This window comes from Punica granatum, chromosome 3 (assembly GCF_007655135.1).
Source record: "Punica granatum isolate Tunisia-2019 chromosome 3, ASM765513v2, whole genome shotgun sequence".
Taxonomy (NCBI): Eukaryota; Viridiplantae; Streptophyta; class Magnoliopsida; order Myrtales; family Lythraceae; genus Punica; species Punica granatum.
Window position 1 is genome coordinate 5,689,756 of NC_045129.1, and position 27,278 is coordinate 5,717,033.

At 40.3% G+C, this 27,278-nt stretch overlaps 4 protein-coding genes across 6 annotated transcripts; 1 reads left to right on the forward strand and 3 right to left on the reverse strand.

Moving 5' to 3' along the window:
• Positions 1 to 36: 36 nt before the first annotated feature.
• LOC116201625 (protein PIN-LIKES 3-like) lies at positions 37 to 3,733 on the reverse strand. The gene is made up of 13 exons (XM_031532912.1): positions 3,535 to 3,733; positions 3,241 to 3,321; positions 3,073 to 3,143; positions 2,439 to 2,610; positions 2,269 to 2,348; positions 2,032 to 2,156; positions 1,808 to 1,929; positions 1,496 to 1,717; positions 1,250 to 1,342; positions 1,025 to 1,125; positions 773 to 825; positions 500 to 685; positions 37 to 365 (listed from the first exon to the last, which is right to left on the reverse strand). The coding sequence occupies exons 4-13, from the start codon at positions 2,571 to 2,573 to the stop codon at positions 241 to 243; spliced, it is 1,242 nt and encodes a 413-aa protein (XP_031388772.1). The 5' UTR covers positions 2,574 to 2,610; positions 3,073 to 3,143; positions 3,241 to 3,321; positions 3,535 to 3,733; the 3' UTR covers positions 37 to 240.
• Positions 3,734 to 5,451: 1,718 nt separating this feature from the next.
• On the reverse strand, positions 5,452 to 9,151 carry LOC116201536 (serine/threonine-protein phosphatase 7). The gene is made up of 5 exons (XM_031532799.1): positions 8,325 to 9,151; positions 6,896 to 7,393; positions 6,303 to 6,449; positions 6,049 to 6,156; positions 5,452 to 5,793 (listed from the first exon to the last, which is right to left on the reverse strand). The coding sequence occupies exons 1-5, from the start codon at positions 8,784 to 8,786 to the stop codon at positions 5,713 to 5,715; spliced, it is 1,296 nt and encodes a 431-aa protein (XP_031388659.1). The 5' UTR covers positions 8,787 to 9,151; the 3' UTR covers positions 5,452 to 5,712.
• Positions 9,152 to 15,855: 6,704 nt separating this feature from the next.
• Positions 15,856 to 19,132, forward strand: LOC116199998 (thioredoxin reductase 1, mitochondrial-like). Of its 2 annotated transcripts, none has more exons than XM_031530635.1 (4): positions 15,856 to 16,032; positions 16,483 to 17,001; positions 17,211 to 17,832; positions 18,846 to 19,132. In XM_031530635.1, exons 2-4 carry the CDS (start codon positions 16,555 to 16,557, stop codon positions 18,914 to 18,916), a joined length of 1,140 nt encoding a protein of 379 aa, XP_031386495.1. In that variant the 5' UTR covers positions 15,856 to 16,032; positions 16,483 to 16,554; the 3' UTR covers positions 18,917 to 19,132. The 2 variants fall into 2 exon arrangements, with proteins under 2 accessions (XP_031386495.1, XP_031386494.1); XM_031530634.1 differs by lacking the exon at positions 15,856 to 16,032 and adding an exon at positions 16,066 to 16,086.
• A 428-nt stretch (positions 19,133 to 19,560) lies between these two features.
• Positions 19,561 to 26,340, reverse strand: LOC116199997 (3-hydroxy-3-methylglutaryl-coenzyme A reductase 1-like). Of its 2 annotated transcripts, none has more exons than XM_031530632.1 (5): positions 25,765 to 26,334; positions 24,914 to 25,479; positions 22,425 to 22,606; positions 21,989 to 22,335; positions 19,561 to 20,218 (listed from the first exon to the last, which is right to left on the reverse strand). In XM_031530632.1, exons 1-5 carry the CDS (start codon positions 26,176 to 26,178, stop codon positions 19,973 to 19,975), a joined length of 1,755 nt encoding a protein of 584 aa, XP_031386492.1. In that variant the 5' UTR covers positions 26,179 to 26,334; the 3' UTR covers positions 19,561 to 19,972. The 2 variants fall into 2 exon arrangements, with proteins under 2 accessions (XP_031386492.1, XP_031386493.1); XM_031530633.1 differs by lacking the exon at positions 19,561 to 20,218 and adding an exon at positions 20,292 to 20,490 and having other exon boundaries at positions 25,765 to 26,340.
• Between the last annotated feature and the right edge of the window lie 938 nt (positions 26,341 to 27,278).

Here is a 27,278-nt window from a genome sequence, read left to right on the forward strand (position 1 = left end):
GTATCTCCTGAGCTGTCGAACCGATAAAGCCAACAATTAGAAAGGAAGAGGAGTCAGACAATTATATGCTAGACGATGTCGTGTTCCTCGAACACAAAAATATTCCCGAATATTTCACAGCTGATCAATGATTGAATATCAATGCATCTACTGTCAGTATCCTCAGGAGAACTAATCAAAATTGTACTGTGGGCAAAATCCCTCAAAAGAATGCGGATATTCTGGTATCGGGTGCTCGGTTCAAGACACAAGCCACATGAAGAAGGTCGACCATAGGGTGAGTGCTACTGAAGCCAAGGCATAAGTCCACAGCATAACAACCGAGCATTCGCTCTCCCCTGCTCCGAACAGCTGCGTTATGGTGCCTGCAGGCCAATGTTCAACAAGGGAAATGAACCGCCATCATGAAGGCGTATTATATGAAGAATGTATGTTTACGCTGACATACATAACTAGGTTCAAAAAGTTAATTGGATCTTTATTATGGAAAAATCCATACCGATGTTCATCGCCGGAGGAAGTGCGAATTGCAGTAGCAAGATGAACATATAGAGCGGATCGAAGTGAATTAGGCCGAGATAAAGGGCGCCTTTCACGATAGCTATCCCGAAAAGAGGCAGGAGTATGTAGCGGACTGCTAGGACTCCAACGATCAGAGACAGCTGCATACCCGACCCTCTCATTCCTGAATGCATGTAGAACAAGATTTAGGACATCCGGGTATCGGACCATCTAAGTTTCCTGTGTTGGATTACGATTAATTCTTCGTTACCTCGAAGAAGGTTGCCTCCCATTATTAGTGTAACACAAGGGATAGCTGCGCCACTGACCAATTATACAAAAAGAGAGAAATTAGAGACTGATGCCGACGTTGCACATTAGAAACAGGTCGATTAAAATGATGTAGAAAGCAATCATATTTCTGGCAAGATTATCCAATGAGCCCGCAATGGATCAGTCGAAAGGTGACCGCAAACGAAGGCAACCTGCAGAGAATAGGAAGCCAGGGATCTGATGTAATTACCCGAGCAAAGAAGCGGTGTCTTCAAAGACGCGCAGAGGAGCACCAGTACCTATCATCAGATGCCGTATGAAAGGCACTAAGCCAATCGCAAATCCAACCATCTGCATAACATCAAATATATAGCCTTATCCAAAAAGTTAGGCCACTTCGAAAGATGACAAACGTAGCCCATCCATACTATAAGATTTTCGAACTACTCATGTAAAGATGGAAGAAAGAAATTACCGCTCCAGAAGTCGACGGCGTCAACATAGATCCCAGATTAATCTTTCCTGCAATCGTTGCCATGCATTGCTTTACCTTGTGCCACAATGTAACCTGCCACCAGGAAACCTTGGTAAATCCCAAATTGTCGGATTTATGATTCCGGGCTCCCTGTGCTTTATATTATAGAGTTTCAGTGAAATGAAACTGAAGTAGAAATCACAGAGTTCACATATGGTTTGTTTACTTTGAGGAGGTGGAAGAAACCTGTCCATTGGCCTTGGAAATGGTTGAAGGAAGCATCAGGTCATACGAAGCATCTTTATCCAGAGAAAGAAGCGGTTGCGTGTGCTCTTGAGCTGACTTGTGTGTCTCAAAGGCAGATTTCGCATCCTCAATTGACTCTTCTGTCTTCACTTCACTGCTGACTTTGTTCGAGGAGATCCGGACGATGTTGTAAACATATGACCACAAGTATATGGCTCCAATCTGAAGAACGGGAAGAACGAATCACTTCTCACATAACATGAGAAAATTTTGATGAGGATCCTTTTTAAATGCTGGAATCATAGACTGTACCGCCATGGATAGTGAAGCATAAGCCAGTCCATATGTCTGGCAAACATCTGGGTCTCCGAATGGACTTCCCTTTTCTTTGCACACTGCCGGGACGATAATTAACGGCAGATTACCCAAATTTCCTGTTCAAAAATCAAACAAAAGAGGAACTTGAGTGGGCAAGTTTTCCTATTCGCTTGAACTCTTGACTTGAAAAATGCGAATTACAGGGAAAAAAAAGTCACCTGCAGCACAGCAGCCCAAAATGAGGCCTTTTAGATGCCGCGGTGCTCGTGTCACTTTTATGAGTATCCATCCCAATGCGGAGCCGATAACAAATGTGAGAAGGATGTTGATCGGCATAAACCACCTACACGAGTTAAAACAAAACTCATTCCCGAACTGTAATGAGGAATGGGAATTTCTGTATTGAACAAAGATAAATGGTTAAGATTCATCACGTCTATGAAAACGAAACTCACAAGAGAAGGATGCTCTCCGAAGTAATTGTATTGGCGAGATTGCTGGCCACCAGTGCCGGATTGAACACGAGATATACTAGCTGATAATGGATCCCAAAGAAATTGCATTTCGTGAGCATATGTTGTGTCCGCTCTTGGTTTCAGGGGACAAGAACGAATGACTGACTTACTCGATTCATTTGCTTTCTCGTGGCCTCACCCATGACATCGACATGATCGAGGGCGAGGTATAACCCAAGTGCTGTGATGAGGAGCACTTTGAGGACGGGCATAGAAGCCACTACGAAGAGATCCAAAAAGCCCATCCCTGCAACGTTTCGGGCCTTCCAAGATTCTCCGGTCCTTCACAGAATAAAGAGAGGTAAACGCAGGAGCCGATATGTCATTGGTATGATCCAGAACTATTGGTGAGCAATGGAACTGTACAATGTTAAAGGCAGACCGAACCGAAAGGTCTTATTCCCAAAGGCAAAGGTTCTCTGCACTTCTTTACTAACGATTAGAAAGTAATATAAGCCGAAAGGAATTCAAAAAGCAACCACACGAGCTGCACCACTTGCAAGAACTTTCAAGAAAAGTGAGGAAAACGAATATTTTAGTGAGCAAAGCATAATGAAGCTCGCCCATCCCCGAATGTTTGTTCAAGAAGCTAAGGCATTAGCTCAACATTTTCAAGCGCACAAAATGTCAGGACAGCAACAAACACAAGACTATGAGACTCGTCACCCAGAACCGTCGAACAGCTATATTCATCTTCATCAACCCGAATGCAGAACATGAAAGAATGGTGTAGTGTAGACATACTTTGGTATATCACGATAAAACGACTCCGAAGTCCGAGGAATCACGCCTCCACCTGCTCTTTCACGAACAATCTGCTCTCGATGAAACAAGAAACAAACTTAGCCAATATATGCAGCTCTCACGAACCTTGGAACAAGCGCACAGGATGATGGACTGAATGGGACTTACGACCGAAGAAATGAATAGAGAGATAGGCCCAAGAGACGTATTGGATTTGGATTAGGACACTGTCGCTGCCTCTGTCTTCATCTGACCACACATCAAATTATATCGTCAGATCTTAGTATCGATTTGTTATGGGCAAAGCCGCCCTTAATGATTAAGACATCATTAAACTTAAAACGGTATCTTGTCCTGTCCTGTCCATATCCAACCTTCACGTCCAACCCGAAAAGCTGAACCACATCATCAAATCCACCGTTCACGTCCACCCCAGAAAAGGAAAGAAAAGCATCAATATACCTGCTCGGGCGAGCAGCCGTTCGATACAACGCCGTGTGTTTTTCGATTACAGTGGCATCCCGATTTGTTCAAAAGCTTTTTAGTTTCGAACCCGAGCCAGGTGATGAAAAAGTAATGAGGTCGGATCCTTTTTCTTCCAGATGGGGACAATCAATTCTTTCCTTCTTCTTGAGAGGATGGAGGGAAAGGGGAAGGAAAGTCCCACTATTATCTGTACGTCGGCACGGGAGTTTGAATGACTGTTGATTATCCAGTGGGAAGCATCCGATGGTCTCCGCCGTGTGCGACATTGGACCCCACAAAACCGCTCCATCCTCGTCGTCTCTGTCTCCCTCCGTGTCTCTGCCTGCCTGCTGCCATTAAAGCACGAGTAATAAATGGATCCGAAGGGGGAAATTCTAGGCGAAATCGCCAAAAATAATGCCATGTGGGTGAAATCGCCAAAAATAATGCCATGATACATTCAAATATATTTGTAAAGGTTCAAATAATTGTTTAGTTAGTCGGACCGGTTGGACTTTCACATATCGGGTCATACTTACACACCTAGGGAAAAAAAAGTTCAAGGAAGTTTTTTTTTTGAATTTTTCTTGGGTGAATCAAATAAAGTTTTTTTAAAAAAAAAATTCTTCCAATTTTATATAATTCATTTAAAAAATAAGTAATTTATTAAAAATCTAAGTGGTTTACCCAATTAACTCCTTCAAATACGTGTATATTGCGTAAAAAACATGTACATTTTACTACAATTTTAAGCAACTTACTTGATGCATGGTGCAACCATTTTTAAAGTAACTGTGCATGAGACCTTCCCATCCAAAAGGCTGCGGTAATCCGATTCTTTTGATTTATCTCGAAACATTCGATGTGTAAAATTGCACGATTGATGAAGTCCGCGAGAAATTTTTAACGGGGAGGTACGTGTATACATGATGGAGTAGGTTAACCGTGTTAATGAATTGGAGCTCCAAATCGTGAAATGACCGGAAATGGGTACAAATGATGGTATACCAATTCTAGTATGCATTTTCGTCAATTTAAGATATCAGACACGTCTAAATTGATATTACGACTACGTGAAGTCATAATAAAGCTTTTTAGGCATTATTAATTGAGGTAATGGATAATTTTATCGGTGCGTACCGTGATATCTAGAAGCTCAATGATCATCGACTAATTTAATTCGAGCCGGATCGACCTAAAGAGAAAAACTCTCTTAGCGGTCACTTTCTCCATTAAAGAAATGCATGACTTCAGAATTTCGGAGGAAGAAGCGACAGGTTGGTCTGATATGTGCGGTCTGAGTCGTGACCAAACCCTATTGACGTACGTGCATGCAAATGTTTTTTCGGTTGGTTTGCATTAGTGGAATTTAACTATGAAAAACGTGCCAAATGCTAATATTAGTCGTGGAAATGGGAGATGGGCAATGTGTAACAGGTGACAATGTACAGGTGTTTAAGAAGGTTCGTCTACGAGCAAAGGATCTAAGAAGACCGATCTGTTGCATTTCTAGGCTTATCCGATGATGCTTATAGCTACGTATGCAATCAAGTTCAAAGAAGCTCGAAGTCGGGACATCGAACAAACGCATGTCCACAAGGGCACATGAGTGCGGTTGATCGACATTCATCAGTAGGGAAGAGGTCAATGCCGCCAGAATTGGATTGAGCGGGGTACGCATATTTCGAATGGCAAAAGCCCAAGCATATTCATCACGTCATTCCCGATATAATACTGTTGAGTAGCTCTTATGGTTCTTGCAACGGCCGCAGGATACTGCTATACGAGCTATATGGAGTGTTGGCATTCCCAGCGTGTTCCTGGTAATGAGGAAATCGGCGATCCTACCATCACGTTCGATATGCCAGAATGGGAGAACAGCGTCTACAGACTGAACTGTCAAGAAGTTTGAAATTTTGCCAGAAAGAGTGCGTCCAGGTTTGGAATCTGCCTGAACCGTACTTTCTTACTGATCTCAAAAAGAATCACTGTGACATTCCCTGTATGGACAGCAGAAGGATCTCGTTGTTCTACAGATACCCCAATGCTCGGGGCATAGCTTGCGCAAGAAATTACAGTCCGATCGGCTGGATAGAATGAATGCACAGATATAAGCTTGAAAAGTTAAAAAAAAAAAAACACTGGATGGAGGCCTGGTAGTTGGTTTCCGAGACTCTAGGAGGCGGAGGACATCGCTGCCAGATCAAGTTCCTCGTCGGAATCAATTACCTCCTCGAAATCGTAATAGGGATTAGCCTGCATATCAAGTATGATGAATGTCATTATACTGGTGAGAAAAATTAGGAAACGATTCGTTGTGTTGAATAAGACTAGAGAATCTAAGAATCGAGCACCACCTAAAGATCACATCATACAAAGCATTCGACAAACGAATATCTTATGCATGCCAGATAACTCAGCAACAGTTGGATCTCATGCCGTATGAAAGGAAAATTTGTTGCCTTCTATCGTTAACGCTTTTAAGGGGAAGGACAGTGAGTGACCACATACCTTTGGTCTTGGAGTGACAGCACTGAAACTGTGAAACTCTGGGTTATCAAAATCTGGAGGTTCCAAGACAATGTATGCTCCTTTGTTATTGTACCTTTCTTCTGTAGCCTAAAGGGAAACAATAATAAATCATATGATAGATCAATAGTGGCACAAAATCCACGAAACCGCCCCACTATTATTCCTCGTTGCAAGAATGCCAGAGAGTACATAGCATTTGTAGAAGAGATGGTGTAAAATCGAGAGGGAATTACCTGAAATTGAGGATAATCGGGAGCACTGAAGAGAGTAATGAGCTTTCCTGACTCCACAACATGATCTATGGTGTAACCATGGTCCATCCCAGCAAGGCCAGGTCTCTTTTCCCTTGCATCAGGCCCTTCATGTGATCTAATAATTAACTGGGAGGGCCAAAATAACAAGAAAAAAATGTGGCCAAGAATAGCCTCAATATCAGACGGAGGCCAAATAATGCACATACATCCAAAAAAAAAAAGAAAAAAGATTCACATCGGGGAGAGTAACATAAGCAACAATCAAATCATTTTGCAGTGCAAATCTTCCAGTAATTCCTGATATTCAGTAAACTGTCATTATGTGCCAAGGCTTCCGTACTTTCAAAGACACACGATAACTTCCAAAAGAAATAATGCTATGGCAAACAGCAGCATAATCGTGTCCTTGAAAAGAATCCATGAGTTTTTCTAATGTAATAAATCTTTAAAATCCTACAGTAAATCAAGTGTCCCATTCAGTGCAGTACAATCAATCCATTTGAATATTAACTAGCAAGTAACGGCAGATTGAGAAATTAACATATATTGATAAAATTAAAAAAAACAATCACCTTTAATTGATATTGCTTCAAAAATTCCTCTGTACAGTCAGGACCCCACAACAGCCCAATGCCCCTCTCTTTATTAGGGGAAAGCCCGGGTTTCATAGAAGGATCAGACCACAATACATCCCCAGGAATCAGATTCAAGCCTTCCCAAGGGGGGTCGAGAACCGATCTCCTTGCTTTAGATAATTCTTCCAATGAGCCAAGAGATAGAGCAGAACTCGAGTCAGGATTTAGAACTATCCGACGGTTCTTCTTCCCCTTTGACCTCTTCGAAGGCGTGACTGGAATGCAGCGAAAGAGCCCTCCATGTGCCGTAAAAACTCGCCCTCCAATTATGGAGGCTAAAGGAAGACCCTCGAAGCACCCAAGACATTTTCGGTACACGTGCTTTCCGCTATCCCCATATTTTGTCATAACTTCTTTCTCGAAACCATAAACTGATGTGCAGTATTTTGATTCATGGTTTCCCCGGAGAAGATAGACTCTTTCTGGCATAAAAACCTAGCAAACAACAAAAACTTGTTAGAAAGATGTAGGTCTAATTCAAAACATATGCTTATAAAAAAGAGTCCAGACAGAAACAGCAAATGCTATTGCTATGATAAAGAGCAATATTCATGAGAGAAGCTGATGAAAATGGAAAAGATATTGAAGAACATGGTACTAGAGTAAAAGTAAGATTTTGAGGACATTGCAACTGCTGTTAATCCCAGGATACTATGTCTGATTGGATAGAGCAATCGCAATCTTCAGAAGGTAACATATAAACTTCACAAGAAAATCTTTTGCTATCTCACGTTAACTTCCTCTGCCATGGTCATATCAAAACAGGACAGGTAAATCTATGGACATATTCATGCTTTATCCTTAGGACTTTGTTGTGAAAACTATACGTGGCCAATTTCAGACAAACTTCTGGCCAGCTTTCTTGTTTTCTGTCCCATGCTAGTAACCACCGCAGCGTAGCGACGCTTCTATTTGTTAGGAATAAAAGAACCGGGGCACAGTATCCAAACCACATGCAACTAGAACGATTAAAGTGATAAGTAAATTTCTCGATGTCGTACTAAGTTAAGTTATCACAAAGAAGCATTAACAAGAACAGCAAATTCGTGCTTTTACCATTTCGAACCACCACTGATAAACTCAATCCGATAATGCGAGCAACCCGTGATAGTAAATACATAGATGAACTCCAGCTGACAAAGGAAACTCAATACGGGTACCAATTTAACCCCTTTCTACGCAGAATCTACACGTACGAGTACATGAATTAGGATACTGATCTACACGAAACTTGACCAGACTCCGTTGACCCAAGAAAGACGAGATCAAAACGCATACTCCACTGAACTGATTCTTCATGATAACCGGAAGATAATGATGGACTAGCATTAGAATGAAATCAGCAGTTCAAAGGAAGAACGTTTACCTTCCAAGCCAACAAGAGCAAGAAGGTCTCCAAGCCCCAAGCTCCTCTGTCAACGTAATCCCCATTGAACACAAACAACCTCTCATCACCGGGGAACCCGGCATCCTTCAACAGGAACAGGACATCATGGAGCTGCCCATGAACATCCCCCACCACCACAACCTTACTTCCCCCGTCGATCCTCACGCAATTGGGCTCCTTGTGCAAGATCTTGGACCCCACCAGGACCAACCGATCGAAGACCTGGACGGGTAGCACGGTCGGGAGCTCGGACGGGGCGAGGTTCCTCGATGCCCAGTCGAGCTTCGACATCAAGTCCTGCACCCATTCGAGGGATAGCGGGTCGCCCGCCGGCCACGAGATGGGCGGATGCGGGGACTGGGATTTGAGCTCGGATTGGGATTCCCCATTGGTTGAAGGGGAAGGAGGAGGAGGGGGATTTGGTGACGGGGGTGCCGACATGTTTCTTGATTACTCAATTCAATCTGCCCAGGAAGGCGGTCATGGCCTGACGCGGCGGTCGCAGTAGCTGCTGGAGCTGAAGGAAGAAGATGGGTCTTTCACCTTCTTGATTCAAAAGTGAAAATCTTGCGGTGGATTCTGCAATATATATATATATATGTATGTATGTATACACACGCGCGCGCGCGCACATATATAGATAGTAAGCGTGCCTACAAGTGGTATACGGTCGTATATGGAAATGAATGAATGGATCTGTATACGTCAGGGGATGAAGCAGTCATGGAAATGGTGGAAGATATGCTGCAAGTCCCGCCAGCTTCTTCTTCCACCTCTCTCTCTCTCTCTCTCTGTGTCTCTCTCGTACGCAGACGAGGCACAGAAGCGAATGATAATTAAGCGAGCTCATGACGGGCCGAAACGGGCCGAGTTTGGCCCGATTTCACTGAGGTTGGGCCCGATGTTTGGTTCTCCAAAGGCCCGCCCGATGAAAAAGCCCGAGATTTGTGAGAGTGCACCAAAAATAATATATCTTCAAAATTTCCGGATTTCTAAACTGGTATTTACCCAAGATAGGGGCGTAGCTCGGAGATCAAAAAAATTTCAAATTCAATTATCATCGGTTGATTCACCTTCTAAACAGGTCAAAGACATGTCACCTATATTTGAGGCAGAGGATGTAAGTTTTTAATTTTTTTATATGGACAATTCTCTACTTAATTACCGGACAAAAACTCTTTAAGATTACACGTACCATTAGCTTTTAGTACACAAACACCTCGAAGTGTGATTGTAGGAGTTAGCATATAAGCTGCACTCGAGCCTAGCTAATGTTTGAGAGATTGTTGCACGAGGTTACTTCTCGATGGACTTGCTAGATTGATATTAAAGGTAAGCATATATATGATAATTTCATCAAGCAATGGAAAGCTCTCCACGATTCTTGTATTAGGACTAGCCCCCATTTGTGGGTCAACTTTTTTTTCCGTTTATTTTTATAATATATGCACATATGTACATGTACTCCTCATATATGTGTAGGTATATACATGTATATATGTGTGTATGTCCTGCCCTAACTATCTAAAAACAAGGAAAAAGTCTGGAAGTCGGAACACTTTGACCCGAAAATCCTGAGTGAGAATGAGTGTGCCCCTTCCTTTATATATTATTTTTCACTTATATAAACACTCATGAATTTAATACAATAAAATATAAAATATAAAAATTTAATAAATAGATACGAGTAATTCCACATGAATATCAAATCTAGAATCTCTGAGTTACCAGTCAAGGGCGTACGTCACTGTATTACAGAATTATGAAAAAAAAAGTCTATATATTATTTTCTCTTTTAACCTTGCCCACATTATTATTATTATTATTATATAATGAGAAAATTGGTATAGAAAGTCTATCAGAAGATATTCAACAGTCAACTTGGACCATACTGCATATACTGACCTTTTTTTTCCCGAATTATAGAAGAGAATTATAGAAGAGACTCGTTAGTTTAATAGAAGATTAAGAAAAATTAAATAAAAGAATACGAATGTCAATAATTGAACCCGCCACCTCTTATTTACGCATGGAGAATTTGTATCACACGGGATATTAAGTCCCGTTCCTCTGTATTACTGAGTAATAAAAAATATGAAGTCCCATTCCTCTATATTCTTAATTGGTGTCCTTTTTTTAATAAAATAAAAAATAGAAAATGTGAGTCTGAATCAGAGACTTGCATTGGATCAAGTTTCTTTTTTCTTTTTTCTTTTTTTAAGTTTATCTCTGTGTAACGTGACGTTTATGTGGCATTGTAGGGCTCAATTCATAGACAATGGACAGACAAACCCATCCAAAATAGTCTTAGAGTCTTGCACTGTGGGGAGCTCGGACAATTTTTAAAATAAATTAAGGGAAGTCAACTTATTATTAAGGGTTCTTAATAAAAGTTGATTTCTTCTTCTTCTTTTTTTTCCTTTTCGTTTTTGTTAGAAGTACGTACATTTTATCAAGAGTTTATTGGCGGCAATAAGGGTGTATTATTATTTTTAGTTACCTTGTCGCTGCATGTCTCAGAAAAATAAATATACTCTTCTGGCATTCAGCCGCAAGACATGCTCGATCGATATATATATATATATATATATATATACATATATGTTCTTATGATAAAATTTCTCTCTGTATAAGTATGATAGGATTTCGTTCTCCGGTAGCCTAGTCGACCTAAATGTAACATTTGACTGGGTATCATATAATGACTCGACAGGCCACAATGTAGCATGTCGTTAGTTGGGGATGACTACCTATCACACCATGTTTTCTTTTATACTAAACCAAACTGACTATTTCGTTCGATATCAAAATAGCATAAGATTTTCCAATGACCAACCCTATCTCTAGTAGTACAAACCATCAAATTCAGAGATATCGATGGCTGATATATATGTATATATAAATTCGCACGAAAAAGAAAAAAACATTTGAATTAATCACTGAAAACGGAGTTATGTTTGTATATATACATATATATGTTGGTTGAGAAAGTGCAAAATTTATTCTATCTTTACCATAGACAGCGGCTAGACATATGCTAATATTCGGCTACCTACTTCCACTTACCCAAATTTTGATTTTTCATGTCATTAAATTGGGTTTCTTGATTTGGGAGAGGGGGGGGGGGGGGGGGGGGGGGGGGGGGGGGGGGGGGGGGGGGGGGGAGGATGATGTGATGAGCTGATCACCAACGTCTTCTGACTCTCTGTTCCTACTAACTAATTCGAGGCTGTAACACATAAGACAACGTTTTCAGCTGACCTTAATTGCTTCAAACTCAAATTTCCAAAAAGCTGTTATAACAATATTTCGTTGCTTTTGAGACAAACAGACTGTTAAGTTATGACTTATGATTACTCGGAAGACATCGGTTTGTGTCCATAGAAACATGAAACTCTATTGTTTATTACTGAAACCTTTCCTGAGATCCCGATGACTATTGGATACAATTTAATCTAATAATAATCAAGGTTTTATAAACCGTTTGGACAATAAACGGCAGAAAATTCCCGCGCCCTAAGCCGACTTTTCTCTAGCTTAGTTCCACTTCTCCAAGGCAACCTAAGTTGGAAAACTATTTTCCACCTGACAAAGCCCAATTAGGAAATTGAAAACCTAACTTCTTGAAATAAATACTAATCAAAGTATATATTAACATTTTGTACTAAGTCTTGGGCTCCCTTTATAATTAAAAAAAAGAAAGAAAGTATATGTTGACATTCAATACTATTACATGGGTATATAAGGCGATATCGTCCTTACACGCCCGTCCATGAATCGGACCCGCCCGCCTCAGCTCTGGTTGTGTGATCACAGCACAATAACATTCTCGAGCTCTGACAGAGTCAGGCTTTGGCTGAGCCAGGGAAACTTGAGCTAATTCCTAGCGAGGCTTCGTTGTCATTAACCGAACCCCGAGCTTATATTATCGAGAGACGATCCAAATGATCGTTTTGTGGATTAGCTAATTTTCCCAACTTTGCACCTAAAGTACGTCAACCTTTTGCGGTTTTTCCAAAAGGAAGAAAATTACTTAGGGTCTTGTGCATTTTCTAATCCTCGTTTTGCGTTAACTCATCATTAATTTTTCATTAGAAGTCGCGGCATTATGTAATCCAACTATAAAACACTTGCGGTGCGTTTGATTTCAGAATTAAAGTAGTTTTGATTTTTATTGTGGAAAAAGACAAAATGTTGTGTAGTGTGTTGAGTTAAAGTCAAAGTTAAAATTTTGACTTGGAAAATGTGTATTTTTGTTGTGTAGTGAATTGAGTTAAAGTTAAAATTAAAATTTTTATGATTTTAATCTTGAAAATAAACGGGCAGCAGGAATTCCTAATTAAATTATTAAGGGTTCCGAAAAAAATTGTTAATGAATTGGGTAATTAATGCCATACAGAGAAAACCTACGACTAGCTCCCCTATAGAAAACTTTGGACCTAACAACTACAAATCATCTAATTTAGTCAAAAGGAGCTTGACTATGAACATTGCTCTTGTGTCCTTAATGCAAGACATTTCATATTTATTTATTATGTAATTGTAAGCTTGAAACTAGTGGTTATAAATAATTTTAATAATGGCCTACTTAATTAAGAGAGGTGCCCAATGTGTCTTTTCTTTAGTCACTTAATTTGACATTAACGACATACTCCCACATTTTCTCTTGGTTTTGTCCCCCTCGTGGCCCCACCCTGGCCGTTCAAATTATTCCACTCCTTGTTCGTATGCTCCTTAATTATTTTCATTAACCCATCAATTACCGGATTCACATCCCAAAGTTAAAAAAAAAAAAAAACCCAAGGCCCTACTCATGGCTTTTTGTGTATTTTTATAGCTTATCCTCTTTGGTATTTTAGGATAAGTTCACACGATAATATTATTTATACACGTAGTTGCTTTTTATTTTACCAAGTATATTGAAACCTTGATGGTTGATTAACTTACAGTAATTTGTTTGAACCATCTAGCTAGGTTTCATTGAAGTTTTCTTCTAGATGCGATGGTCGGGATATATTATTCAACAGTTTGTACATCATATTAAAAATTAATCTAGTAACTATATAAACTTATATTTTCTTAATAAGACGGGTAGTTCCACCTAAGTATCGAATTTGGAATCTCTTAATTATCGGACGAGAGCATGCGCTATAGAGCACTTCACCCTCTTTGATTGTTTTTAATAATTTTTAAATTCTTATATTATAATTAAGAAAATTTTGTTTAATGAGAATTCACATTGCCATTGAATTATATTTTTGCGATTCATATAGATTCATATACTCCGTTTACACACAATACTCTTTCTCAATATATCTATATGTGAGTGTATATATATAGTAATGCCAAGAAATCCAAGACCATCAAAAGCTACCAATTTCCAAGTTCATTCTTCGCCCCACACCTCGCCAATTTAATGATTACCTCAGTCTTTCCAAAAAGTCCTCGTTCAACCTTATTTATAACGCCCCCAAATGAGACCATTCCGATCTGTTTGAGTTCTCTCTCTCTCCCCGCCCCATTGAGCACCAACAATATGGGATACAATAGAGTGGCCGGCCCTTACAAGAGATCATCATCCTCAGCATCGTCGTCGTCCTCCTCCTCGTGCCGAGGCTTCAAGATCAAGCCAAGGAAGTTCTCGGTGCAGAGGCTGCGTTCCCGAGTCTTGAGCCTGTTCAAGGTTCTAAGACGGTTCAGAAGCTCCTGCGCTCGGGCCCTGAGGTTGCTGTGCAGCAGGAGGAGGCAGAGACGACTGAGGAGCCGTATAGAGAGAAGCAATAGCATGGGCAGTAATAGCAGCAGGAGGAGGATGATCGGGGTCGAGGAACCATACGTGGTCCGACCCAGTTGTCGGTACGGATCATTCGAACGGTCCAACTCATTCTACGCAGAGGCGATCGCGGATTGCTTGGATTTTATCAGGCGGTCTTCGGTTTCTACGGATCAGAGTAGCTCATCACCTAAGGCTGATATATAGAATTTCTTTTTTGTTTTTCCTCCAAATCTTTTTTCGGTGCTTCTGATCGAGGTATATATAGGAATTTTTGTCATTAGTTTCTTTGTGTAAACTACTTAAAACCTGTCGAAGATGATATTTTCTCAAGCCCATTAAGTTAATGAATTGCATTCTTTGGCTGTGAAAATATGGGAAATGATTTCTTTTTTTTTTTTCCCCCTATAGGATCGAGGAAGTTAAGGAATATGTTTGCTCGATATTGAAAGCTAGCATCCAAAACTGGTTTCTAATCTATTTTCTGAAAATCCGATAATAAAATGAGAAAAAGAAAAGAATAAGTTGTCTCCTATACGTACAAAAATACGAACGAAAATTTAAAACGAAAATGTTTTACATAAACTAGTCGCAGTGTAACCTTCTGTTTATTTTAGTCAAGACGTGGTATAAGCATTTTTCTACAAAGACGACTGATGAATTTTACTTGTAATATTGTAACTGCAAAAAACGAAACAAAGGACAAAAATTTCTTCTATGGCATTTAATTTTCTAATTGCAGTTCTTATTGAAATGTTGAAATTTAGTATAATTATTTATATTCTGGACGTGATGACTGCTCGTTGGGGGTAGCAGTCTTGGGAAGGTAACCTGCTAAATCTTGAGGATGAACATTCTAGCGTTTGAATTATCAGAAAAAAATGTTGCATTATTTAACTTCTTTTACTTTTATTTTTTTCCCATTACTTGACTAATTAAGGATAAGGAAAAAGGAGGGGGGAAAAAAAAAGAGAATGCGAAAAGACAAACTTGAGTTGAAATTTTAGTACAAAAGACACAATCATATGTTTCAAACTTTATCAAAGTTCACTTGTGATTCTTCCACTATGATGGCGCCATTTGGATTTCTAATTATAAAACTGCTAACTCATCATGGTCATTACATACTCAAATATTATATATTATATATTATATATTATATATTATATATATTTAAGATGCCAGTGTGTCATGTGACATTGTTTGGTATTTTGATTCAATTTCTTACGGGATTAAGGTTATGCGTATGCATTTAGGTGGATGATACAATACAATATTTAGTCCATTCATTCTCGAACAGACTGGTAGCTAGGCGGAGGTTCGAATTTCCAATCCCTCAACCCCTACGAGAGGGGAGTACTTCCACGAAAACATGTTATATCAACGGTCTAAGCTTGATAAATATAACGTGTCTCGCATATCCAAATTAATGATTCATGCCGGCACTAAAAGTGGATGGACCGAAGGTATTCCAATACTGTGGCGAAGTTTCTACGCGTGATCGAACGTGTCGGGGTACCCGAACGTGTGTCATATAACGGGAAATGAGTGAACATTCTGAGGCCCACTTTGCTTCTCTTGTTGGGCCATACTATAGTATCATCCCATTTCGTACATTGGAAAAAAGAAAATATTCTTATCCCAGCTTCGTAAGAAATTGTGATAAAAGCAAATCGAACAAAGCTTGAGCATCCCTCCCACCATGCACATTGCCGTTTTCTTGTACTTTTATTTATCTTTCATCCTCAGCCCTCCCAAACACCAATTGTTGATTCCCTGTATAGAAACTTCCTTGGTGCATACATATCCGGAACCCCCCCTCGAATGACTGCGACGACGATGAATGAAGCTCTGCGATCCGACTCTGATGAATTAACATGAACAAGTGTGGTTGTTGGGGGCGTCACCCGTCAGGTTCGGTGCAACTCGGTACATTCTTTGTGGTTGTATCATTACCCAAGCATGAAAGTACGTTACCGAGATATATATATCTTCTGTTTTGTCATATGATCGAATATGATGCATCCTCTCATCTTAATTGATCGGACATAAATATGCCATTCCATTTCTGATAGCACTGCCCTCCTTGATAATGTATATTATTTGATATAACATTAAGTAATGCTTCGAATTCGATTCTTGTAAATAGAAAAAATTCATAATTGTAAGAGTTTTATTTCTTATTGAATCAATATAATTCGTCTTGAATTAAATTAGTCAGAACTCGTTGAACTTTCAAATATTGTGATGATAGACACTAAATTGATATTAGTATTTATAATTTTTATAATTTATAGTTGTTTTTCAGATTATATCCTTTTTTTTATTTTTCGGATCATCTCCTTGGTGCAATTGATTTCTCAGCGGGATGCGTTTTGGCGCGTAGAGCGACAGCGTTTCCTTTCTCAGCCCGCCATCCATCCCATCCCCATTTCGATGAATCGGTGCCCTAACATTTCCTCTCTGCTCAGAAAAGCCCGCCACTTCATCGGCCTCGCTACCACCGCTACCGCCACCGCCACCGCCGCCGCCACCCTATCCACCTCCACCCCCTCCAAGTCCGCCGCCTCCGCCATGGACGACCTCAAGACCCTCAAGACCCGCCTCTGCATCATCGGGAGCGGCCCCGCTGCCCACACTGCCGCCATCTATGCCGCCAGGGCGGAGCTGAAGCCCATCCTTTTCGAGGGGTGGATGGCCAACGACATCGCCCCCGGCGGCCAGCTCACCACCACCTCCGACGTCGAGAATTTCCCTGGCTTCCCCGAGGGTATACTCGGGATGGAGCTGACAGATCGTTTCCGCGCCCAGTCCGCCCGCTTCGGCACCGAGATCTTTACCGAGACGGTCACCAAAGTGGACTTCTCCTCGAGCCCGTTCCAGGTATAGTATGCTATCGACTTGGACGCAAAAGGTTGATACTTGATCATGGAATAGAAGGAAAAGAATCCGAATTGAGAAGGAAAATGATTCTTTGAGTGTATCAATGGTTTCGTCCTTTCCACTTTATACAGAATTTCTTTACATTTTCGATATATCTTGCAATTGTTAGCGGAATCAACCAAAGAAGTAGCTAATTCATGAGCTTACAGGTCTTTACCGATGCGAAAACCGTTCTTGCTGACGCGGTGATTGTGTCGACTGGAGCGGTTGCAAAAAGGCTCAACTTCCCGGGCTCAGGTGAAGGTCCAAACGGCTTCTGGAACCGAGGCATATCTGCGTGTGCGGTCTGTGACGGGGCTGCCCCAATCTTTCGGAATAGGCCATTGGTGGTGATCGGTGGTGGAGATTCAGCCATGGAAGAGGCAAACTTCCTGACCAAGTATGGGTCGAGAGTGTACATCATCCACCGGCGGGACTCGTTCAGGGCTTCGAAGATTATGCAGAGCAGGGCACTGAGTAACCCCAAGATCGAGGTCGTGTGGAACTCTGTTGTGATGGAGGCGTATGGGGATGGGGAGAGAGGGGTTCTAGGGGGACTGAAGGTAAAGAATGTGGTGAGCGGGGAGGTTTCGGATTTGAAGGTTTCAGGGCTTTTCTTTGCGATTGGGCATGAGCCTGCTACCAAGTTTTTGGATGGGCAGCTGGAGCTTGATTCTGATGGGTATGTCGTGACCAAGCCCGGGACAACTCAGACAAGTGTTCGTGGGGTTTTTGCAGCCGGTGATGTTCAGGACAAGAAGTATAGGCAGGCTGTTACTGCTGCTGGCACCGGTTAGTAATTTTTTCATGCCTATTCCTTTATCAGGTTGTTTTGTTCCGCAATCTGCTATAAATAAGTTGACATAAGAGTTAGTGCTTCAAGGCGATTCTAGTCCCTCTCATTAGCAGTGGATATTTCGTTCAAAACAATGATATGCTCGACCTTTGAATTTTGAATTGATGATGCTAGCTTAAACCTGAATTCTAAGCATTTCTTTCTAAATAAAAATGTCCCTTCTTTATGGGAAACCGGAAAACTGAGGCTGATAAAAGGATGTGTCGAAGCGCATAGCTTTGTTTGTAAGCCTTCAGACCTACATCGATCTCCCATTTTTTTTGGCAAGAACGGCAATGTGCTCCTCATGTTGCTTCATGGTGGTAATCAATCAACTGATTCATCCTGATGAAACCCGAACATACTCTCATGTATTTACTTTTGTTTTGTGGGACAAAATTAAGTAAAAGATGTAATTGAATATGACATGTAACCTGACAAGTACCTGGTAGAACTATGCAAATTAAAGGCTGTTTTGCTGCATCTGTACTTGTCAAACTAGGAAAGTTCTAGGTTGAGGTCTGTCCCCAGAACACGTGGAGGATCTTGAGTTCTTTCATCCTCTCAATAGGTAGACAGTGAAGCCGTCTCAAGTGTATTGAATTTGCATCTTCCTTGACTATGTTGATTACTATATGATTCTCGACTGATTAGCGTCTTTATGGTGAATGCCTAATCTATCTGTGACCCAAGACCTTACTGATATTTTTTAGATGCCCCTGGTTTGCTTAGTGTATATCGGTTAAATATGGCTAGATCCCATCTATTGGCTTAGAAGTGTAACTTTCTCACTGATCCTAGTTTCTTAAAGAATCTGGTGCATTCCGTGCTTCTGAGCTGAGGTCTCTCCATCTACTGAAATTTACCCCAACTTGTTGAACTAGTGAGTTAAGGTTGATTGAGTTCCTGGCATTCAGCTTCTTAATTTTCACATTTTGATTCAGTCTCTTGTGATTTTTATTTGTTGCAGGGTGCATGGCTGCTTTAGATGCAGAGCATTACTTGCAAGAGATCGGGTCGCAGCAAGGCAAGAGCGACTGACTATCTAAGACGAACCCTAAACTTTGATTTATCCTCGTGTGGACTTAAAGTTGCAACAATGATTAGGGAATCTCCTTGGGTTCCCAACGGCTTCATCTGTATTTGTCTGGTAAATGCTATTGAACAAACACTCTGTGCGGCTCCGATTATTATCTTTCAGAGAAGCTAGTATAATTGGCCATTGCCAACGATACATATTTCGATTGCCTGCTTCCACATCTTGTCTCGTCGATTGAATGGTATTAAGTGCATAATTCATATTTGTGGTTGTGAGCCTATAAATCGTCTCTACATCCACGGATTAGCAGCTTATGTCATCATAAAGTCGGCAATAGATTACTCATCTGGGCCGAGTTATTCTGTTGGACCCTTAATTGCTTCCAAGTTCTGGGCCCAGCCTGAAGTTTTGGGCCTGGGCCCTCTCCATGCGGCCTCTCTCAAGTAGGACTCGACGGACCAGAAACTTTCATGAAAACGTCTACCGATCGGTGTAGTCGTGTGTTATACGTGACCGCTGCGTGTGATACGCCCTCACGTTTTTGACAACATATGAGTAACATGGATATGGAATCAGGATCGGCGTATTAACACGAACCGGGAGACCCGGGATTCCTAATTTCCGAGGTAACTTCTTATCGGGCCACTTGCAACAGTAAGACGGATGGGATTCATAGTGAAATTACAAACGGAAGCAACAACTCTCCCATTCAAGCTTACACTTGTTTGATTTTTTCTTCATATTCATCTTTTTTTCTTCTTTGAAAAGGCAACTAGATGATCTACCCTCCTCCCACTCGCATGTCTTACGTAAAAAAAAAACAACGAGAGACAAGAAATTTGAAAAAAAAAGAAGAAAAAAGAAAAAAAGAGAAAGATCTAGACAATTGAACTCCTTAAGAAGATCTAGACATTCGAACTCTTTGGAATTTGTTATTTTCCCCATTGAAATATTTCCCTTTCTTTGATATTTCCCGATGATTATATCATTGATCGAGAGACATTGTTCGGTAATCACTAATTAATTAAAGGGTCTAAATCTGATTATTACGAATCCATTTAGGAGCCATTGATCTTGCTGATGTCTCTGCTAGATCTGTTGTACTTCATGTGGCTCTTGACCAGCTGCCCGGCTGCAAGGGCAGACATGAGGGAGAGCTCGCCCGCGAGGACGGACCCCGACACTATGGTTGCCAGTAGCCTCGAGTTTGATCCCGGCGAGTCCTTGCTCGCCCCCTTAACTCCGAGCAGGTTTAAGCAAGCTGATTGCGACGCGAGCTGGGTCCCGCCCCCGACTGTGCCCACCTGAACCATGGCAAAGAAACAGAAATTAATGCCTAACTGAAACGCACTCTATTAATTAACCAACAGATTGCAAACGAGGGCTCCATTTTTCTTGCCTCTATGATGATAACACTAATTTCATGGAGTCCTTGGGTCCGAAGACTTCACGATTTGCTCCCTATAGTTTGAGGTATTTCATTTATCTAGGGCCGACCAATGTCAGTGTCCTTATAGTCGACGCGGCCGACTGTACTCGTGATGACCATAGATGAGGTACATCAAACCCCTCTCTCCTAGTATGAACATCAACACTAAAATGTTATCAGACTTTTTCAAAATTCCAGCATTTCTTTTGCTACTCAAGCTGATATTAGAGGATCTTTAGTTCAATATTCCACGCTCAACGACTTGGGTTTCATAATGTTTTCCACTTTCGAACCATTTCGGTTTACAACTTGGCGGTGTTAGCAATCTGGGACACATTGTAAGATCGAATAACTGTTAGATCATAAGTGCAGGCTGAGACAACTGAGGCTCAAGTTCATGATTCGAGACATACGGAGCAAACTTCAGGTTGTAAATTGAATTTTCTATTCCACCCAAAAATAAAAAAGAAGAATTTTCTACATTTGTACCTGCATTTTTTTTCTTTCTTTATTTAATAAGATTCAAGTCACAGGCAGAACATGACAGGTGGGATTCTATTATTTTGACTTATTAATCTGAACTTTATATAATTGAATTGAATAGATACATGTTCTGAAAGTTTCACACCTGTTTGATATATAACATAACATGCAGAGAATCAATAAATTGCTCTGAAAGTACTGTACACGACAAAGAAATTGGGCAAACTTAACATTTCATGTTGGGGACAGAGCATGCCCTGATTACCTATTTTAAATTTTCGATCAGACGTAAATATTTCAGTATATTGGTTGAAGCTAACTTTTATTAGTGAATTTTTTTTACTATGAAGTACTTTTCGTGAATTCTAATTGCTGCAGTATAAGAAAAAAAATTCCACAGCTGCCTACTAATGACACAGTCTAAAATTAAAAATTACACCTAATCTCATGATTAATTTATTGTATGATTTTTTTTTCTTTTCTAGTATGAAAAGGCAGAATCTTTCTGCAGGTTTGTGTTTTTCGTTTTTATGTTACAAAATTTGAAGAGTAGGCGATATTATCTATTTTAAATTTCCAATCATATATAAGATACCTCAGTATATTAACTGAACCTAATTTTTATTAGTGAATTTTTCTTCTTATAAAGTACTTTAAGTGAATTCTAATTACTGGAGTATAAGAAAAAAATTCCACAGCCCCCTACTAATGACACAGTCTAAAATTAGAAATTACAACTAATTTCATGATTAATTTATTATCTGATTTTTTTTCCTTTTCTAGTATGAAAAAGGCAGAATCTTTCTGCCAGTTTGTGTTTTGTCGTTTTTATGTTACACAATATGAAGAGAGTGTGCGATATTATATTTATCTCAACCGTCATCTACGCGTGATCGATACATTGCATGTATCACATATCACCGTAAATCATTATTTCAATTCACTGATCATGATTTGAATCGAGATTCATTTATTCTAATTATAAATATATATTATATCTTTAAGTATTAATTATGATATTTAATTTAATAGACTTATATTGGATAGATCTATAATATAAGATCACGTTATCTAAAGGCCGTGTTACATACAATAACTATCCGGCCTGATCATAACCTTCAAATTGTGTATACCAAACTTTAAATATTGCAAGCATTATTACCTCGATGGATGGCATGGTGACGGAGATATGGAGATCCCGACCATTGTTAACGGCCTCCATCATGGTGATGCAGTGAGAGCTCTCCACGTTCTGGGCAGGGTCCTGCCCGGTGGCAATGTAGATCGCCGAGACGATGTTGCTGGCATGGGCATTGAACCCGCCCAGAGACCCCGCAATGGCGGACCCAGTTAGGTTCTTGAGCGTGTTGAGCTCGATGAGGGCGGGCACGGTGGTCTTGAGCACCTTCTTCACCACGTCCTCCCCGATCACTGCCTCGCACACCACTGATTTCCCCCGCCCCTCTATCCAGTTCACCGCCGCCGGCTTCTTGTCCGAGCAGTAGTTCCCTATATCGAACCCAAAACAAGTAGTTTCATTTCAAGCCTCTTAATAAATGACCACGCCGGATGAATTTATCAAACTGATTTATAATTACCCGAGATGCCGATGATGTCCATGTCAGGGAAGTCGGACCGGAGGAAGTCGAGGACGTTTTGGACGCCTTTTGAGACCATGTTCATGCCCATGGCATCTCCGGTGCCGCACGTAAACCTCATGTACAGATTCTTTCCCGCCACTGCGCATTTTATCCCTTGTAATCTTGCGAACCTGCTGGACCTGCAAATAATTTAATTTCATATCACAAATTAGATTAAAATGTCATAACTATTTGCACTTTTAATTACCATGCAAAAGTGTGATTATACCGGGAGTAGTTAATCTTTCGTTTTTTATTTTTTTTATTTTTTTTGGTGTGTACTTAGGTATTTGGAAGCCTAACAGACCCCGACTAATCCAGTTCGAGCCGGTAGGTCCATTAAAAGGGTAAAAGTCTCTCGGTATGGATTTTCTCCATTCACAAAACCTGAATTGAGACTTTGTTTAAGAAGAATAAGCGCCGAACCGCTTGAATCAATCTATATCGATATCTATTTTTTTTATTAAGACAATATCACAGCTTGTCATGTGACGAAGAAAAATATTTGATTTAGGACAATATTAGCGATGAATGTGTTCTCAGCTGATGGGCTAAATCTAATTCTCTGTTTTTCGGTGCAGTAAATGTAATTCTCTCCACCAACATGAATTGATTCAATACGTTAAGTGTTTGTTCTCTTTAAATAAGATTTCATATTTGAGTATTGTGAATAAAAAAAATCTATGCTGAAATAATTTTATCTCCTTAATCCGACCCAACTCGAACTAAATTAGTTGGGGTCTATTGGACTCCTAAATATAGGATATACACCAAAAAAAAAAATCTAATTCTCTCTTGAGCCTTAATTGAAGATATTATTTTGTTATATTTCTCACAAAAACTCTAAACACATAATTCTTTTTGGGCTAATTACATAAAAAGGAATAACCTTTGCTCAAATTTTCAATTATAGCACAACCTTTTAGAAATAGCACATAAATGCACTACTTTTCATTTTAGTCTCAAATTTAGCACACCGTTAAATATTCCGTCAATTTTAACGGTATTAGTTGATTATGTATTAACTGTGCCACATGTCTCCATATTATTCGATGATTGGACTCCACATTTTTTATTTAATAAAAATAAATTTGAAAATAAAAAAAGAAGGGGAATTAGCGGCCGAAGACAAAGGAGACCCGATCGAGGCCACCACTGCTGGCTCGTCGGCCCTCTCCTCCTTAGCTTTAGCTCGACTCTTCCCCTTTTTCTTTTTTCTTTTTTTAAATTTCAGAATTATTTTTATTAAATAAAAAATGTGGGGTCCACTCATTAAATAATATGTTGACACGTGACACTGTTAATGCCTAGTCATCCAATACCATTAGAATTGACGAAATATTCAATGGTGTGCTAGATTTGAGACTAAAATGAAAGGTCGTGCATTTTTGTGTTATTTCTAAAAGATCATGTTACAATTGAGAATTTGAGCACAAGTCGTGTCTTTTACTTAACTAGCCCATTCCCTTTTAATATATATATCGCTTTTGCTAGCAATCAATTTCATGAAAAAACGGGTAGGTATAAGGAAAAATCAGACAAGGCCCCAGTCAAGCGGGCGAAGAGATTGGAGTCAAATAAGGATATATCAACATCATAAAATAAATACTGGTTTTGGGAAAAATGGTGAAAATGAAGAAGAAACCCAAGTCAACATCAAGGATTTGGATATGTGACAAAATTCACGACAGCTCTCGCCTACCAAATTCTATATGATCTTATGTTTGTAGTTATTCAAGCAAAACTTATAACGTCGTCAAGTAAAGTTTGATAATGAAATCTTTGTTTTTTGGGGCAAATAGTAAAATGTTTATCATAATATCCTTTTTTATTTTATTTATTTCTAGAGATTTCTTATCCATCAAAAAGTAATTATAAAAAGTTGCAAGCATAATTAAGTTATGTTAAAATACCTTTTTGGAAATATTATGGGAGACAAGGGTTGTATAGGGCAATGTCGTGCCCGCCTATCATTTTTTTCCCAATTAATTTTTGAGGAAATCTTGCCAAAGATGTGAAATACTTACTAATTTTCACAAAAATACTAATCCGGAGATGTATTTGTTGGTTTTCTGTTTTTATTTTTGATTAAATCTCGGTATTTTCTCTCCATCATTAGATACAGATAGAACTATAATTGAAACATAATAGAGGCATGCACAAATAAATACATAAAAAAAAGTAGAGGTGGATATTACTAAATTTGACACCTAATACGTACTATGTTATATGCAAGTGTTATTGGTATTTTTAGTGATTCACGCAAAAGATTCCATTCTCTTCATATATGGGACTAAACAAGTTTTATTAATTTTGTTATTTTCTGCATTTCTTGTTTTTTGGTAAGAAATATTCCTCAATTAATCAAATGGTTTTAATCATTTAAATAAAAATGTCTTATAAGCCAAAAAAAAAGTGAGAGGGGAGAGAGTGAGGAGTGAGAGAACCGGTTGAAGACAACGGCGAGAGAGTCGAAGTTGTCGGGCTCCTCTAGGAAGAGCTTCAGCTCAGCGGCCCTCCTGGCGGACCCGAACCGGACCACCGGAGCCCGCGTCATGCCATCCCTCAGCACCGTGCTCGTGGCCCCACCCGATACATAGATGGCCTTGCAGCCCCGGTTGGTGCTGGCCACGAGGCAGCCCTCCGTGGTGGCCATCGGGACAGTGTACTCCCTCCCGTCAAGCAACAGCGGGCCCGCCACCCCCACCGGGACCACCACGTACCCCACTGGCATCTCGCAGCATTGCCCTAGCACTGACTCGTAGTCGAACCCATCCAGGGGCAGGCCTTTCAGTGACTGCCCCGTCAGCCTCTCCACCGCTGCCCGCCTTATCCCAGCCGCCCTCCTGCAGTCCCCGATCTTCGACTCCAAGCTGTATGATGGAGTTGAACCCTCCACTACTGACCTCACGATCTCCTCGTCTTCCTGGGAAAGCATCTTCTTCGCCTCTTCTCCTTTATCCGGGCTTATTATCGTCAGTTGATCGTCGAACACCTTCTCGGCATTTACCACCTGTAAGGTGAGTCAGTTGCATTTATCATCTTAGGATCGTATATGTTCTTACATGATGTCTTGTGCATGTTAGGTCATTTCATATCCGCGTAATAGTACAGACAAAACAAAAAATTAATACGATAATCACGTAGTTGGATCACCAACTATGGATGGCATCAAAAGTAAAACTCGATCATGCGAGTGCTTAGAATTCGAAAAAACTGGTACTGAGTTCGGTTGATGCGAAAATAAAATTTTTGAAAATACGAGTATGGCAGGTAATTAAGATATAATTTTAACAACCTGAGGGCACATGATAGAGGGCTGCTTGTCTTCTTCGTCCATGTCCCAGCAGGTGTCCTCATGCGAGGGTCGACCAGGGGAGACGAAGGACAGGACAAAGCCGACCCCGAAAAAGCCGAGGAGGTAGACGACGGAGGCGACAAGGGACACAAGCGCAGCGATCTCGGAGAGGGTGATGACGTGGAGAGGGGTGGAAGTGCGGATCTTCTCTCGCCACCGGTGGAGGAGGAAGTAGGCCACAGAGAAGAAGATGGCGAAGAAGACCCCGTTGGTGAGGTAGAGAGGGAGGGGGAGTGCATCCGACGCCTTGAAGACCGAGGATCCGGGGCACTGCTGGCGGTCGAGTGGATTGAGCGGAGGCTCACCGGCGGCAGCGGCGGAGGGTGGTGGCGGCGGTCGCCGGTGATCTTTCATGGGGGAAGGTCCGGCGGGGGAGGCACGGATAATATGGGAGGGAGGGAAGGGGAGTTTGTGGTGGCGAAGGTTGGGTAGGATAAAAATAGAGAAGAAGAGTTTATTTGGGGTTGAAAGGTGAAGCGAAGGTTTAGGATGTTCTTTTATAGAAAGAGAGAGACAAATACTATAGAGAAGAAGCCCTCTGCAAGTAAGAGAGATGGATAATGAATCAAATCCAATAATTTCATTACCAAAAAAGAATAAAAAGCATACAAAAAAAAATGAGTTGGTTCACGAAATGGTTTGACATTTATATCTCTTAAATAATAATTTAAATTAGAACACTCTTAATATTGAAAACTCGTACTGAGAAAAACGCTTTTATCTTTTAATAGATAGACCCGGTTCGAATTGAATTGGTGGAGATACATTGAACTTCGCATGCTAGAGTACATACAAAAAAAAATTGAAATAAGATAAAAATTTCTTAAAATTAGGTTGCTCATAAGCTTTCCAAAAGTTGAATATGACTGTATATACGACTTAGAGTATAAAGAGCTTGAAATCGACTGAACATACGTCACTAAAGAACCCGTCTTCTGACCCCAGATTAATTTGGCACCTAATGAGTTAAAAATGTCCCGCGGTTTTATTTATGTTATCCCGCGGTTTTATTTATGTTATAAGTTACCTTTGGACTGTTAAGAGTATCTGGAACATTTTTCTTTAGTAGTTAGAAGGGGTCAATGAGACATCATTTCAAGTTTTACTAGAACTCTGCAAAGAGATATCCTCATGTGCATGTTCAAAGCCTTGCATCATTGTGCAATCTAATAACTTTTAACACAAGGGCACGTGGACATTTAATTCCTCTAAAGTAAGTCGATGTAGATATTCGATTGCCTACATCGATAGATTAGTCAAAGAACGGTCGGTGCTGATAGGGATGGACCGAAGGGGGCAGTCGACCCTCCTAAATTATAGACAGTAAAAGAAAAATTACATATTATTATTTAATTTTGATAAAATTTCTTATATTAACCTCTCATAACTCATGAAAACTATCACCCAATTTTTCTCCTCAAAGAGTTCCCCCTTAATTCCAAATTCTGGGTCCG

Excerpts from the sequence above, each read along its gene's own strand:
- LOC116201625 (XM_031532912.1), bottom strand. The coding sequence starts at position 2,573 with ATGGGCTTTTTGGATCTCTTCGTAGTGGCTTCTATGCCCGTCCTCAAA. Across the intron at positions 2,157-2,268 it reads TCGGAGAGCATCCTTCTCTT|GTGGTTTATGCCGATCAACA; the intron begins GTGAGTTTCGTT and ends TAACTCGTGTAG. Across the intron at positions 1,126-1,249 it reads CGCCGTCGACTTCTGGAGCG|ATGGTTGGATTTGCGATTGG; the intron begins GTAATTTCTTTC and ends GATGTTATGCAG.
- LOC116201536 (XM_031532799.1), bottom strand. The coding sequence starts at position 8,786 with ATGTCGGCACCCCCGTCACCAAATCCCCCTCCTCCTCCTTCCCCTTCA. Across the intron at positions 6,450-6,895 it reads TGAAGCAATATCAATTAAAG|TTAATTATTAGATCACATGA; the intron begins GTGATTGTTTTT and ends TGGCCCTCCCAG. Across the intron at positions 6,157-6,302 it reads CCGATTATCCTCAATTTCAG|GCTACAGAAGAAAGGTACAA; the intron begins GTAATTCCCTCT and ends GTTTCCCTTTAG.
- LOC116199998 (XM_031530634.1), top strand. Across the intron at positions 17,002-17,210 it reads TCTCCTCGAGCCCGTTCCAG|GTCTTTACCGATGCGAAAAC; the intron begins GTATAGTATGCT and ends ATGAGCTTACAG. Across the intron at positions 17,833-18,845 it reads TGTTACTGCTGCTGGCACCG|GGTGCATGGCTGCTTTAGAT; the intron begins GTTAGTAATTTT and ends TATTTGTTGCAG.
- LOC116199997 (XM_031530632.1), bottom strand. The coding sequence starts at position 26,178 with ATGAAAGATCACCGGCGACCGCCGCCACCACCCTCCGCCGCTGCCGCC. Across the intron at positions 22,607-24,913 it reads CTCGCCGTTGTCTTCAACCG|GTCCAGCAGGTTCGCAAGAT; the intron begins GTTCTCTCACTC and ends AATTATTTGCAG. Across the intron at positions 22,336-22,424 it reads GGACATCATCGGCATCTCGG|GGAACTACTGCTCGGACAAG; the intron begins GTAATTATAAAT and ends GGTTCGATATAG.